This window comes from Rhododendron vialii, chromosome 2a (assembly GCF_030253575.1).
Source record: "Rhododendron vialii isolate Sample 1 chromosome 2a, ASM3025357v1".
Lineage (NCBI taxonomy): Eukaryota > Viridiplantae > Streptophyta > Magnoliopsida > Ericales > Ericaceae > Rhododendron > Rhododendron vialii.
The window spans coordinates 44728871-44743648 of NC_080558.1; the positions used below are offsets into that span (position 1 = coordinate 44728871).

Sequence of the window (14778 nt, forward strand, 5' to 3'; positions counted from 1 at the left end):
CATTAATTTTGTTTTAAATAGAGTTTAATCTGTTTCGTAAGAACTTGCTAATTTGAGAAGCAAAAAATGAAAGGAAGAAAAGTCAATTGTAGCAAAGTTGATATCGTATTGCGTTACCTTAAATTGGTCAAAACTATTTACAATGAGAACGCTCGTATGGCAAACGAATTTCAAAAGGATTATTACAACTAAATTCGTGAGAATCTTGATACAATCAAACCTTACGAGCGTGGGTTAAGGTCAAAGTGTGCATGCGAAGTGTTTTCTATACGAGGTTGACGAGTACATGATAAGAAGTGGATAGATAGATGCGATTTTGTCTTCTTCTTTTAAGGACGACAAAATTAGGTATATCGTAACGATAACAAGGAGTCAGTTGACCCAAGCTTATTAGAAAATTCAACAGAACTCACAATTTGATATCAAACTCGAACCAAAGCCCGACGAGTTTTGTTATCATCTAGATCGTAACCGTACATGACGAGGAGAGGATCGGATCGGATTGGTTGGGATTTTTCTCGTATCCATTTGTTTTGTGTGAATCAATGATATCAATACCGTTTCGTACCGGCCAGTACGTATCGTTTTTAACAGAATCTGGTACCCCGTACCTCTAATTTCGTTCCAGCTCAAATACCGGTCGGTACCGGGCGGTACCCGATTATTTTTAAATTTATTTTTTTCTTCAAGTACCGGACAATACCGGTCAATACCAGATGGTACCGGGCAAATACCGGATGGTACCGAGAAAATACTGAATTTTTTATTTTTTTTATTTTTAAAAAAGTGTATATTATACTATAAATTCTTTTAAGTAGGAAAATAACACTAATAGCGATCAATCCGAAACGGTACCCGATATTTGACTGGTACTGGTACCGGTATGTACCGTATCAGTAGGAAAACCGGTACCCTGACCGGTACGGTATTCATAACATTAGTGTGAATATATATGGGGCCCACTTATAAATATACTAGGCGATCAGGTCCAATTTGAGGTTCCGGGTGAATATAATATAGAATCAGAATCCATTGATTTTTCATCTTTTTTTATTAGTTTGAGTACATGTAAGAAACTCAACTAACCTACATCCTAGGAGGTGGGAAATGAGACTCCATAATGAGAATCGAACCCAAAACTTCTTTTTTTTTAAAAGTGACCCCATTTTTTGTCCGGAAATGCACAGAAGATCTCATGAGTTATCTGGTAATTAATCATCAACACATCTAGGCCTATTAATCCAAGAGCAATGTTAGGGACCCTGAAAAGTTTCTCCGAAGAGATACCCAAAAATAAAATTAGTGGTTCAGATTCACTTGGATGTCGGGTCCCACGCATCAAAGTCCTTATCAATAATTTTACTTTCGGGGACATTTGGGAAAACTTTTGGGGGTCGATAGAGTTATTGATTAATCCAACGGCTGGAATTCAAAATGGCGACACAATTTTTTTAGCAGCCAACATAGACAAACGCAAAAATATATAGTGAAAATGAAAAAACTTGGCATGGGTCCAGAGTCCAGACCCTATATATAGTGGAGAACTTACAAATTGATTTGTAAAGTAGCAGCAGAGAAGTTACAGCATTGGGGTTTTTGGTGGGGATCAAATCAGAGCAGCAAAATGTGGATTTTTGGATGGAAAGGTCCATCTGGGTTCTCAGCCTGCTCTACAGCTGAGGAAGTTACCAAAGGAATTGATGGAACTGGCCTCACTGCCATTATTACAGGTCCTCTCTCTCTCTCTCTCTCTCTCTCTCTCTCTCTCTCTCTCTCTCTCTCTCTCTCTCTCTCTCTCTCTCGTTTCTGGTAGGCAATAACTTAAAGGAGCACTTGTTGTTATTGAAAAATGTCAAGTTATTTCCACTAATCAATAAGTTGTTAAAAAATGTCGTCGAAAAATGTCAAGTTATTTCCACTAATCAATAAATTGTTAAAAAATGTCAAGTTGTTTCTTTAACCAATAAGTTGCTGAAAATTTTGAAGTTTGTTGAGAGAGAGTGTAATGTCAAGTTGTTTTCACTGACTAATAAATTGTAGATGGGATGCAAAACTTGTTGCTTAGTGTGAACAACCTAAAAGGTCATAGCTTGTTGCCCAAAATTGTTAGTGGAAACATGGCCTTACTTATATTGGCGTTTTTGTTTGTTGTATTCATAAACATCCAGGCGATGTATTACTCTTTGATGGGTTTGTTTGAAGGCCAATTATTGGGTAATCCCGGGATACCATGTGGTATCGCCATGTGGTACTCCTCGCAAACAAAAGATTGCCCCCACATAATGTGGGTTGTCTCTTGTCTCCCTAGTCCCAACAAAAGTGAATGATAATGTTACTACCACATTATTTTTCGCTACATAAATGGTTGGAAGTACCACGTAAGCATCGTCATTAAGTACTCCGGGAACGCTGGATATTACTCTCGTTCGAATATCAAATATTCCCTCTGTCACATAATTTTAGTCTTTTCGGGGAGTTCCAGTTTTTACAATGGAACACGTATCTAATGCACTTCAAGTCACATAGAAAGCTACTTTTGAAGAAAATTGTCCCTCATCAATTTCAAAGTTTCCCACCCCTTTGTGGAGGATATTTTTGGAAAACCACAAAGATTTTGTCTTTGACTTTTTATTGTATGTTTCTAATGTATGAAAATGGCAAGGGTTAGACTTTAAATGCAGTTAACGAACTGGGGCTAGCTCAGTTGGCCAGAACTCTTGTATCTCACTAGGAGGTCAAGAGTTCGAGTCTTCCCACCTGCGTGTAAGCATTCTTTCCTTTGTATTTATTGGTGTTATTTCTCCTCTTAATGGGGCATGTAGTTGAGTTGAGCTTATGGTGATTGTGGTCCTTTTGATGGGCTTATTTCAGTTGTTGGGCTTGGTTATCTCGTGGACTCTCACACAATGGATGTAGTGTCCCGTGATTTGTACTTTGTACTTCAATGTAATGATCTCATCTACCGATTGGGGAAAAAAAAAAAGAGACTTTAAATGTTGCTTTTAAGTTAGATTGAAGCCTTCTGCAGATGGATTCTGTGAGTGTTAAGTATGGGCTTCAATTAACTTATTCATGGTGTCAAACTGTCAATCTGTCATGTAAGAGTGACAAATAGTATGAGAAATTACAATCTGAAGCACTTATGCAGTTGTGGTGTGGTGTCATGCAGTTGGTTTTAATCAGTTTTCCTTGTCTGCACACCTATAATTCTTGTTTCGCTCAAGAGTTTCGTGAATTGTTGTAGCTTACGGCTAAAGTTGTAAGGCACGGTCACTCTCATGGGTGTTATCTAATTCTTGTTTTGTTCAAGAGTTTCGTGAATTGTTGTAGTTTACGGCTAAAGTTGCAAGGCGCGGTCACTTCCATGGGTGTTAGTTAGCCTGTTCTGTTTGAATAAATGTGGGTAGAGTTGAATTCACTCTGGTCTATGTTTCATATAAATGGCGTTCGAAAGCCATGACTTTAAGTCGCTGAAAATTTTTAAACTCGGTGAAGAATGATGGCTAGAGCTAAGTGTGCTTAAAAAAAGTTTTCGCCAACTTTTTCTTGTAAAAAAATTTCACCACAGTATAATTTGGTGATTCGTAAAAATGGTTTTGTGGGCTTTATTCACCTAGTTGCCTGGTACTTGGTAGTTCTACTGAATGAAGTGGTGTCTTTCTTTTCAGAATAAGAAGTTATACTAGAATCTATTCCTCTGATGTTGACTTCAGAACCTCGTTGTATTGGAGGTATCGTATAACCTTATTGCTTGTATTTTGACAATTTCAGGGGCATCAAGCGGTATTGGCACAGAGACTACCCGCGTCCTTGCCTTGCGAGGTGTACATGTAGTTATGGCAGTTAGAAATACTGGTAACGGTGAAAAAGTGAAAGAAGCAATACTTAAGGAAAACCCAAATGCTAAACTCGATGTTATGGAGTTAGATCTCGGTTCAATGTCATCTGTAAGGAAATTTGCTTCGGAATACAAGTCATCAGGCCTTGCTTTAAACCTCCTCATGTAAGAATAATGAAGCAATTGCTATGTTGCTGTCTCATTTAGCTCGGTTTTTGCCCTCTTTTAATGTATGGAGTACATGACTTACTATGGACTCCACCAGTTTACTTTTGAACTTTACGAGTGAAATATTTTCTTCGGTGTTGGAAGTAACAATGCAGGGGTTATGGCTCCACCTTTCATGCTTACCAAAGACAACTTAGAACTGCAGTTTGGAACTAACCATATAGGTAAGAATCATAAATCACCAGATTTTCTATTCTTGTGGTGCTATAACTTTGTTGCTGCAAATGTTGGAAATTTGTTTTCTTTTCTGTAATTCTTCTATGATAAATTCAACTTAGATTTCTTTTATAATCGACTAGAGTTTCAACTTAGATCATTGCAGTATTATCCTTTTTTTTATTTGCTTCATTGTAGAAGTATTCGTTGTAGTTTCGTAAGAGTTTAAAGATTATCCGTGTGCCACACACACAGGCGGATGGAGAATGTCCTACTTTGTGGAAAGAAATAAGATAAAAGTAAAACGAAGACCGCGTCAGAGTTTGAAGATTATCCCTTCTACTACATGCAGGTGGATGGACAATGTCCTACTTTGTGGAATGAAATAAGATAAAAGTAAAACGAAGACCACAGCTAGTTGCTACTAAGTCATTAAGCTTTACTCTCCTGCAATTGTGCAGTATAAACCGATCTGAGCCTTGAGTTCCAATCTTAGCTTCTCCTACAGCTTTCTATGCCTCCCTGGAGACTTGTTTATAGCTCCTAAAATTATCTTCATTAATTCTTGGTCTTTTGCCATTTTCTAGAGCACTCTCTTTTAGCTTTTACTATAGTTTTGACCTTGCCAGTCTGCCACCAGGTTTCTTTCAAGTTGGGAACTCCCTTTCGACTCGCAAAGGATTTCTTTCGATTTTTGTTTCTCACTCCATAGGGTACTAAGTTTATACCCTACTCTTGTCAGATGTATAACAATGTACATTGCGTATGTAAGGATAGATGTTAACTTTTTGCAGGTCATTTTCTTTTGACAAATCTCTTGTTGGAGAGCATGAAAAGTACAGCATGTGAGAGCCAGAAAGAAGGAAGGATTGTTAATTTGTCATCAAAGGTTCATCGGTATCCTGCCGGGAAGGAATTCGTTTTGATAAAATCAATGACAAATCTAGGTAATTAGTGACAACCTTTTTCCCCGTATCTTTTCAACTTTGACTTATTTGTCCTTGATCCTGGTGTGAATTACTTGTTTTTGCCTTTTCTATATTCAAAACATACCATGCATAGTATTAAAATTATAGGTAGCACAATTGCCTTCTTCAAAGAAAGAAAAATGTCCGTCCAAATCAAACATCATTTTAACTTGGAAGGACAGTTTTATCCTTTCACGTAATTTTTGCTCTGACTATAAGTTTGCCCTTTCAAATTGAGCTGCTGATTAGATTTCGTAGAGCTCACTCACAATAAACTATTTTCCTTTTTTTACTTTCTGTGTTTCAGTTTCAGCACCATGCCTGCCTATGGACAATCAAAGCTTGCTAACATATTGCATGCTAATGAGCTGGCAAAGCGCTTAGAGGTAATCGATCTATTCTTTTTACTCAACTATCCAAGAAATTGATGCCAAGGTGGTTGTTTTTGCTAACATACTGCTTCAAGGTCTTGTTATGGATACGAAACCAAGCTTTATTGTAAGTAGTAGCAGTTCTTTTTTTCATAATTGAGATTTCAGATACATGCTGTCCTAAAAATACCAATATAATTGAATTTTTCTGCCTGCAAATTATTTGAACCATGTTCTGCGGCTTCTGCCCATGAGTGTCTACATTTTGGTATGGACGTCTGAGACTTTCCAATTTGATCAAAATCTCAGGACTTAAGGTTATGAAACTAGGACCAGCAATCGGTATATTGCTTGGCTATGACAAATTTGTAGACGAAATCCACTGAGAAAAAGATGAGGAAAGAAAAAATGAGAACCTTTGGAACCTTGGCTATGAAATTCTGAGTGTTACCATAATATGACTTGATGCACTCTGGAACAAACTAGTTCGAATGGTACCATATCGGTGGATTAAGTTGTTCAAAGAGCTAGAGCCATAGGCTGCAAGACTATGGAGAACCAGTGAATGCCTCTGGATTGACCCAGTAACAATTTGATGTAAAGATACTTGCTTGTTAAAACCTTGCTTCTTTAAAAGCTTTTATGGATGGTTTCTTTTGACAATTAACCAGGAAGAAGGGGTGGAGATTACTGCTAATTCACTTCATCCAGGAATCATTACCACCACCAACCTTTTGCGTCACCATGGCATTATTGATGGTATATCTCTGAATGATTAAATCTATATTGCTATCTGTTCTTAAAATGTTCTGCATACATATTTTTCAGATCAGTGGTTGCTCAATTCCACATGGAGCCAAGCTGCAAAGATGTTTCCTTTATTTAGGATCTTTGTTAGGCTTCCTAATTTGCATCAATGCATGGCCCTGCACTTTCATTTGCACTAGCACTCCCTCCGTCCCAATTTATATGTCAATTTTGGCTTTGGTGCTTTTGAAAAGGTTTATATATCTTGCAATTTATAATGTTTCTTATTGATTTTGAAAACTTCATCTCAAAGAACTAGTAGTAGTTGGGATGGTAAGCTTTTTATTTTTCCCCTTTTCTTTTAGTTGAAAACGAATGCGCCTAGGACCCTGTAAATCGAACCATGAACAAACAAAGGCATGATATACGCTTCGGATCCCCAAAAGATGGACCATGCCCAAAGCAGTGACATGGCAAGATTTATCTGTGAATCAGTAGTCGATCCGAGTTTGGCCTTAACCGCAAAAGTCGTTAATGCAATGGTCTTCGATCAGGTGAGGAAAATTTTTGACCCCGAACTCAGGAATGTGGAAAGTAGAAGAGAGGTCAGATCTGAAAGGATAAGAAAGAAGGCGCTGGGGCGGACTCAATCGTATGCGAGAATCATATTATAGAAAAATCATTTCCTCTTCGTAGTTGTAGCTTTACTCAAGAAGAAAATGAGCAAAACAATTTATCGTCTGGAGTTAATACTATGATCTATCTATAAACCAAAGCTTCTGTGAAAATTCGATCGTGGTTTCACAATTATAACTTCCAGACCTGTTTATTTAACTTGGGATCGCAAAAAGAGTTACCTAGCACACGGGGCTCCTGCAGTTGCGAAGGGTACGGGAAGTTACATAGAAACATGCTTGAATTTGACAGGTCATATTCAAGATAAGCCATGGGATAGTTCAAAGTTGGCTCACAAGTTCATCTTCAACTAAATGAAGTTCAACCTTTTTGGGGACTAATATTTGGTTCCTGTCTGGTTGCAGGCTTGGCAAACATGGTTGCTAAATATTTCATGAAAAGCATTCCCCAGGTAAGTTCTTTCTACGATGCAGAACGGCATTTCTTTAGAAAAAAAATTAGGTAAGTATGTGGATGTTTGAGATGCTTAGCAGTTTGTTAGGACATCAGTGTGACATGGTTATCTATTAATATTGTTCGTTATGGTTCTAGGGAGCGGCAACCACATGCTATGTGGCATTGCATCCTTTGTGGCATTGCATCCGCAAGTTAAGGGGGTGAGCGGGGAGTACTTTTGCGACAGTAATCAAGCAAAACCGAGCGCTCTGGCTAAAGATGAAGAATTGGCAAAGAAATTGTGGAACTTCAGCTCGAGCTTGACGGATCCCAAATGATGGTTCTGTTGATTTTATTTCTGCGATGCCTTGTTAAATTTTCTTGGATTTTTAAGTTTACGATATGAAACCCCTATGTGTAACATACTTATATTCCTAGAATGTTGTTGTATTTGATTTTGTTGTGGTGATATTGATTTGGGTTCTTTCCAATCTTTGTGATGAAATCCTTTTGTAAGTGCCGTTGCGCATCTTGAATATACAATTAATATTTCTTGATGATTAAAAAAAATGTAACATTAATTAGTACAGGTCATATATTATCCTTGTATTATATACATAACAATATTTAATGTTCAGATAAGAAAAGAAATTAATGTTCGCACCCTGAATTCAAAGTACGGACTATCTGTCCTTGTATTTGACATTGGTCCGGATCTCTCTCTCTCTCTCGTGTATACAACACAACAGTAGTTTTTTGAAGTAGTACAAAATTAGGGTTTTGTGGGGGGATCGAATCAAATCAGCGAAATGTGGATTTTTGGAAGAAAAGGTCCTTCTGGGTTCTCAGCCTGTTCTACAGCTGAGGAAGTTACTCAAGGAATTGATGGGACTGGCCTCACTGCCATTGTTACAGGTCTCTCTCTCTCTCTCTCTCTCTGGCATTTATTTGTGCAAGTATGCACGTGCTGGATCATTCTTTGATGGGTTTGTGGGTTTGTTGGAGTATCTACTATATTATGCCTTTCTGATTCAAGAACACGGCTATGATGAGAGGTTACTAGACTTTATCTTCCAATTTGATTTGTCTTCCTATATATAACGGGTTGGTGTTGAATCTTTGATTGGTTTCCACGTCTACGTCTGTACTTCTCATTTGGGTGTGAGTTTTGTTACCGGTTCATGCAGTTGACTCCCAATTGATTGGAACTTAAGGTTCAATTTGATTTGGTTATGGCTCCATTTGTAGCCACGTTCGGTCACTTTCATGGGCGTTATTCCATTCTATTTGTATTAGTGTGGGTAGACTTCTAATTTTATTGGGCTTATGTGTCATATAAATGTCGTCCCAGGTATTACCTGGGGAAAGCCATAATTTGAAGTCACTGAAATCTTTACACTCGGTGAAGAGTGATGGCAAGAGCTAGTGTGATTATAAAAAGTTTTGGCCAACTTATTCTGTAAAAAAAAAAAAAATGCCCCACCATACTATTTGGTGATTCATAAAAATTGTTTTGCTGAGGTATATTTACCTAGTTTCCTTGTACTTCGTAGTTCTACTGAATCAAGTGGTGTCTTTTCAGAAATAAGTTCTACTGGAATTTATTCCTCCGGTGTTGACTTCAGAACCTCATTGTTGGACGAATCCGATATTATTGCTTATACTTGTCCAATTTCAGGGGCATCAAGCGGTATTGGCACAGAGACTACACGTGTCCTCGCCTTGCGTGGTGTACATGTAGTTATGGCAGTTAGAAATAGAGATACCAGTGGAAAAGTCAAAGAAGCTATACTTAAGGAAAACCCAAATGCTAAACTCGATGTTATGGAATTAGATCTCGGTTCAATGGCATCTGTAAGGAAATTTGCTTCGGAATACAAGTCCTCGGGCCTTCCTTTAAACCTCCTCGTGTAAGAATAATGAAACAATTGAATATGTTACTGTCTCATTTAGCTCAGTTTCTGTCCTCTTTTAATGTATGGAGTACATGACTTGTAATGGACTCTACCAATTTACTTTTGAACTTAACAAGGAATGAAATATTTTGTTTGTTGTTGAAAGTAACAATGCAGGGGTTATGGCTCCACCTTTCATGCTTACCCAAGACAATTTAGAACTGCAGTTTGGAACTAACCATATCGGTAAGAAGCATAAATCATTGGATTTTTTTAATTGCTGCTGATGCTGTAAATTTGTTTATACAATGTTGGAAATTAGTTTGCAGGAATCTTGCCAAAAAATAAAAAGGTTTGCAAGAATGGTTTCTTTTCTATATTCTTCTATAACAACTAGCAAGAGATGAGTTTCAAGTTCAAATTGGATTTCTCTTATAATCCAACTTAGATTCATTGCAGTAGTATTTGTTTTTCTTTAATAGCTTCATTATAGTAGTATTCGATGAATGCATAATTGCAGTTTTGTAAGAGTTTAAAGATTATCCCCTCTGCTACAAGCGGGCAGATGGAGCATCTCCTACTTTGTTGAAAGAAATTGGATAGAAGTAAAACGAAGACCACACAAAGCTAAGATGGTTTATATAGGCAAACCCTAGAACGACTAAAAGACTACACTACCCTTTCAACATACAAATACTAGACAATAACAAGAAATACTAAATACTACTCTCACACTCCTACACCTTTGTAAGCCTCCTTGGAGACTTGTTTGTAGCTCCTAATGGTCTTCATTCCTATCCTTCTGTCACTTTGAAAAGCACTCTCTTTTAGCTTTTACTTAAGTTTGGACCTTGTCAGTGCACTCTCTTTTAGCTTTTACTTAAGGAGGGACCTCTCACTTTCAATCTCCAAGGACTACTATCTTCCAAATCCCATCTGGTTTCTTTTAACGTCTTGTCTCTAGAACTCCTAATTCTCCCCTTGTTGGCTCAACCATCTAGTTTTTTTTTTTCTTTTCTCCATTGTTTGCTTTTAGTTATTTCATCTACTGTTAATAGGGATAATTGATTGCTATCAATCTCTCTCTTGAAAACTGAAAATATATTTCTTATCTTTGGATGTTGTCACTTATTTATTCTATTGCTTTTGTTAAGAGCATCTGTAAATGAGAGTGACAGTTTATCTAAAATTGGAATTGCCCAACAAGTCTTGTTTAGTTTTCTGTCGATGATTTTTGTGAAGCTCAGTCCCACTTATGTTTCGTTCTATCAATTTTTGTTTTCCACTCGATAGGTACTAAATTTATATCCTACTCTCTTGTTAGATGTATACCAACATGCATTCCCTATGTAAAGATAAATCTTAACTTTTTGCAGGTCATTTTCTCTTGACAAATCTCTTGTTGGAAACCATGAAAAGTACAGCACGTGAAAGCCAGAAAGAAGGAAGGATTGTTAATGTGTCATCAGAGGGTCATCGGTATGCATACCGTGAAGGGGTTCGTTTTGATAAAATCAATGATGAATCTAGGTAATTATGAACAACATTTTTTCCTTTGTCTTTTCAGTTTTGATTTATTTGTTTTTAATCCCGGTTGGAATTATTTGTTTCTAATTGTTCCATATTCGCAGCGTACCATGGTTTGTATTTAGATTATAGGTAGCACAGTTGACTTGTCTAAAAATTCATGAAAGAGAAGGTCCGTCCAAATCAAACATTATGTATGAATTGGAGGGACACTTTTGTCCTTTCACATTATTTTTTCTCTGGCTATAGGGTTGCCCTTTCTGAATTGAGCTGCTGATTAGATTTCGTTGAGCTCACTTGCTCTAAACAATTTTCGTTGTCACTTTCTATGTTTCAGTTTCAGCCCCATATCTGCCTATGGACAATCAAAGCTTGCTAACATATTGCATGCTAATGAGCTGGCAAAGCGCTTTAAGGTAACCAATATATTCTTCTTAGTCAATTATCCAAGAAATTGATATCAGTGTTGGTTGCTTTTTTATTGCAAATTGTGCAGCTTCAAGGTCTTGTTATTAATAGGTAACCAAGCTTTATTGCAATGGACAGAAGTTCTTTTTTCCTTTCTATAGTTGAGAATTTGAGATATAACGGAATTTTTTCCTTTCTATAATTGAAAATGTCAATATAATGGAATTTTTGTGCCTGCCAATTACTTGAACCATGTTCTTCTCATGTGTGTCTGTCTGCATTTGGGTATGCATATCTGAGACTTTCCACTTTTATCAGAGTCTCAGGACTTAAGGTTATGAAACAAGGACCAGAAATTGGACATTTGGTTGGCTATGATACACATTTGTGGAAGGAATACAGTTAAAATGGATAAAGAAAGAAAAAATGAGAACCGTTAGAACCAGTGCTATGAAATTCTCTCAAGGTTACCATAGTACCACTTGTTGCACTTAGGAAACAGCCTATTTTTTATTAGTACCATTTGCATGGATTAAGTTGTTCAAAGAGCTACAGCCATAGGCTGCCAAACTGTGAGAAACTATGTGGCACGGATACGGATACGGACACGGACACGGGACACGGCAATTCTAAAAAAATGGGGATACGGACACGGCGGGGGACACACCACGTGTATAAATAAATAAATAAAAATATATTATGATTCATAATTTTTTTTTATGAACCATCATTGTATATGAGTAATTTCACTAATTGTATATTTTTTTTTCAAAGGCATAATTACAGTTGACTCCAATTTTTTTGAATAATTTCATGTTAACCCCCAAAAAATTAAAAATATTACATTTTGACCCCAGCTGTGTCCCCAGCCGTGTCCCTCGCGTGTCCCCTATCAAAAAATAATAATAATTATTGGACACGCCATGTCCAATACGTGTCCCCAAGCCGTGTCCCCGTGTTCAATATGTGGATACGGTGCCCTTTTGGAGTGTCGGTTCTTCATAGTTGAGAACCAGCAAAAGCCTCAATCCTGGAAAAGAGGGAGTGACCCAGTAACTATTTGATGTAAAGATGATTATTTGTTAAAATCTTGTCTCTTTAAAAGCTTTAATGGATGATTTCTTTTGACAATTAACCAGGAAGAAGGGGTGGAGATTACTGCTAATTCACTTCATCCAGGAGCCATTCCCACCACCAAGCTTCTGCGTCACCATAGCATTCTTGATGGTAAATCTCTGAATGATTGAACCTATATGGCTATTGTTCTTAAAGCATGTTTCTGAATACATATTTGTAGGATTAGTGGTTGCTCAATTCCATATAGAGCCAAGATGCAGAGATGTTTCCTTTATTTGGGATCGTTTTTCAGGCTTCCTAATTTGCATATGCATTGCTGCACCCTTGCTTTTGCACTAATACTCACCCGTCCCAATTTGTATGTCAATTTTGGTATTCGTGCAACTAAGAAAGCTTTATTTATCATGCAAATTATAATGTATTTTATTGAGAACTTATCTCATAGAACTAGTTGAGATTTATTCCTGGCCTCCTGTTGTTTGTGGTAAAGATGCAGCTCTCCAAAAAAAAAAAAAACATAGTTGAGATTTATCAAATAAGATGCATATGAGATAGAAAATCATTCTATCTAAGAGTTCTGCAATGGTTGAAGTGATAAACAAATTGGGATGGATGAAGTGTTCATCAGTGTAGGAATTGAATTCAATAAAACGGGCTGGGATTCTACCAATTTACTAAGCAAATTAGACAAAGTTGGAATTGTGATGCTAGGATCTTGGGTAGAGACCAGTGATATTTTAGTGGGTAAATTAACGCCTTAGATGCTCTGGTTTAGAAGATGTGAAAACATGTTTTTCTCTATAAGAACGGTGTGTTTCGAGGTGTGAAGTGGAGAGAAGAGAATAGATGTCATGATTGGGGTTTTGAATAAGACAACCTTCTCATTTTTTATTTTTTTTTTCGTTTTCATTTTGATAAAGCAAAAGAAGGGTGTTAAGCTTTTCATTTTTGTTTCTTTTTCATTTTGAAAAGGTAATAATATACACGAGGGGTATTAAACTTTTTCTTTCTTCTTTTTTTTTTTAGGGAATTTATACGCCTATGACCCCAGAATATCTATCCATGAACAAAGAAAGGCATGGTAGATGGTTTGGATCCCTAGAAGGGGGGACCACATGCTCAAAGTAGTGATATGGAAAGATTTTATGTGTGAATCAATAGTCGCTCCGAATAAGGCCCTAGCCGTGAAAGTTGTAAATGCAAGGGTGGCCTACGATCACATGAGACACATATCTTATGACCACAAACTTAGGGAAGTGGAAAGTGGAAGAGAGGTCGGTCCTCAAAGGATAAAAAGAAGGCGCTCCTTCATTTGACGGGGGTGGACTCAATCGCATGCGAGAATCATGTTATCTTAGGCAGTTCTTGAAAGAAAAAAAATGAGGGGAAGAGAGGTCAGTCCTCAAAGGATAAAAAGAAGGCGCTCCTTCATTTGACGGGGGTGGACTCAATCGCATGCGAGAATCATGTTATCTTAGGCAGTTCTCGAAAAAAAAAATGAGGGGAAAAAATTATTGTCTTGAGTCGGTACTTTAAGAGAATATATAAACCAAAGCTTCTATAAATTCGATGGTGGTTTAAATGTATAGCTTCCATATGGACCATACCTATTTTTTTATTAGGGATAGTAAAAAGAGCTACCCAGTACACAGGGCTCCTCCTAGTCCTGTCTGCTACCGCAGGGCTTGGGGAAGGGTATGGGAAGTCACGTTACAAACATGCTTGAAATTTGAGAGGTCATCTCCAAGATAAAGCCATGGGTAGTTGAAACTCATGAATTCATCTTCTACTGAATGAATTTCAATTTTGTGTAAATTAATGTTTTGGTTTCTGTCTGCTTGCAGGCTTGGCAAACATGGTTGCTAAATATTTCATGAAAGATTGTCCACAGGTTAGTTATTTCTAAGATGCAGAACGATGTTTCTTTAGGGAAAAAAAAAAAAAAGACAAGACTGTTTCTTTAGAAAAATAAGTCGCTTAGCAGTCTGTTGGGACATTTGTGTGACATGGTTTGCTAATTAATTTTGTTCATTGTGGTTTTAGGGAGCAGCAACCACGTGCTACGTGGCATTGCATCCGCAAGTTAAGGGGGTAAGCGGGGAGTATTTTTCAGACAGCAATCTAGCAAAACCAAGTGCTTTGGCTAAGGATGAAGAGTTGGCAAAGAAATTGTGGGACTTCAGCGTGACCTTGACCGATTCCAAATGACAGTTTTTGTTGAATTGATTTCTGTGAAGCCTTTGAAACTTTCCTGGATTCTTAAGTTGATGAACCCCTAGGGGTGTTATACTTCAGTACCTAGAGTGGTGTTGTACTTGATTTTGTTAGCTTGAATGAAACACAGCATATATAGAAGCATACAATTCCGACCATCATTACTTGGTTATATCACTAAGTTCAGAAAACTTCCCTCATAATCAACCCCATTATGTAGCTTCTTATCCCCAACTCGGTCAGAAAAATGCAGGGACAAAACTAGCTCTCACTTGGAC

At 37.3% G+C, this 14778-nt stretch overlaps 1 protein-coding gene and 1 pseudogene across 1 annotated transcript; both read left to right on the plus strand.

Annotated features, from left to right (window-relative positions):
• Positions 1-1568: 1568 nt before the first annotated feature.
• Positions 1569-7921, plus strand: LOC131316618 (short-chain dehydrogenase TIC 32, chloroplastic-like; annotated as a pseudogene).
• Positions 7922-8037: 116 nt separating this feature from the next.
• On the plus strand, positions 8038-14661 carry LOC131316620 (short-chain dehydrogenase TIC 32, chloroplastic-like). Its single transcript, XM_058346055.1, has 8 exons — positions 8038-8294; positions 9058-9289; positions 9441-9520; positions 10651-10804; positions 11139-11217; positions 12349-12436; positions 14131-14177; positions 14330-14661. The coding sequence occupies exons 1-8, from the start codon at positions 8189-8191 to the stop codon at positions 14492-14494; spliced, it is 951 nt and encodes a 316-aa protein (XP_058202038.1). The 5' UTR covers positions 8038-8188; the 3' UTR covers positions 14495-14661.
• The last annotated feature ends 117 nt before the right edge of the window (positions 14662-14778 follow it).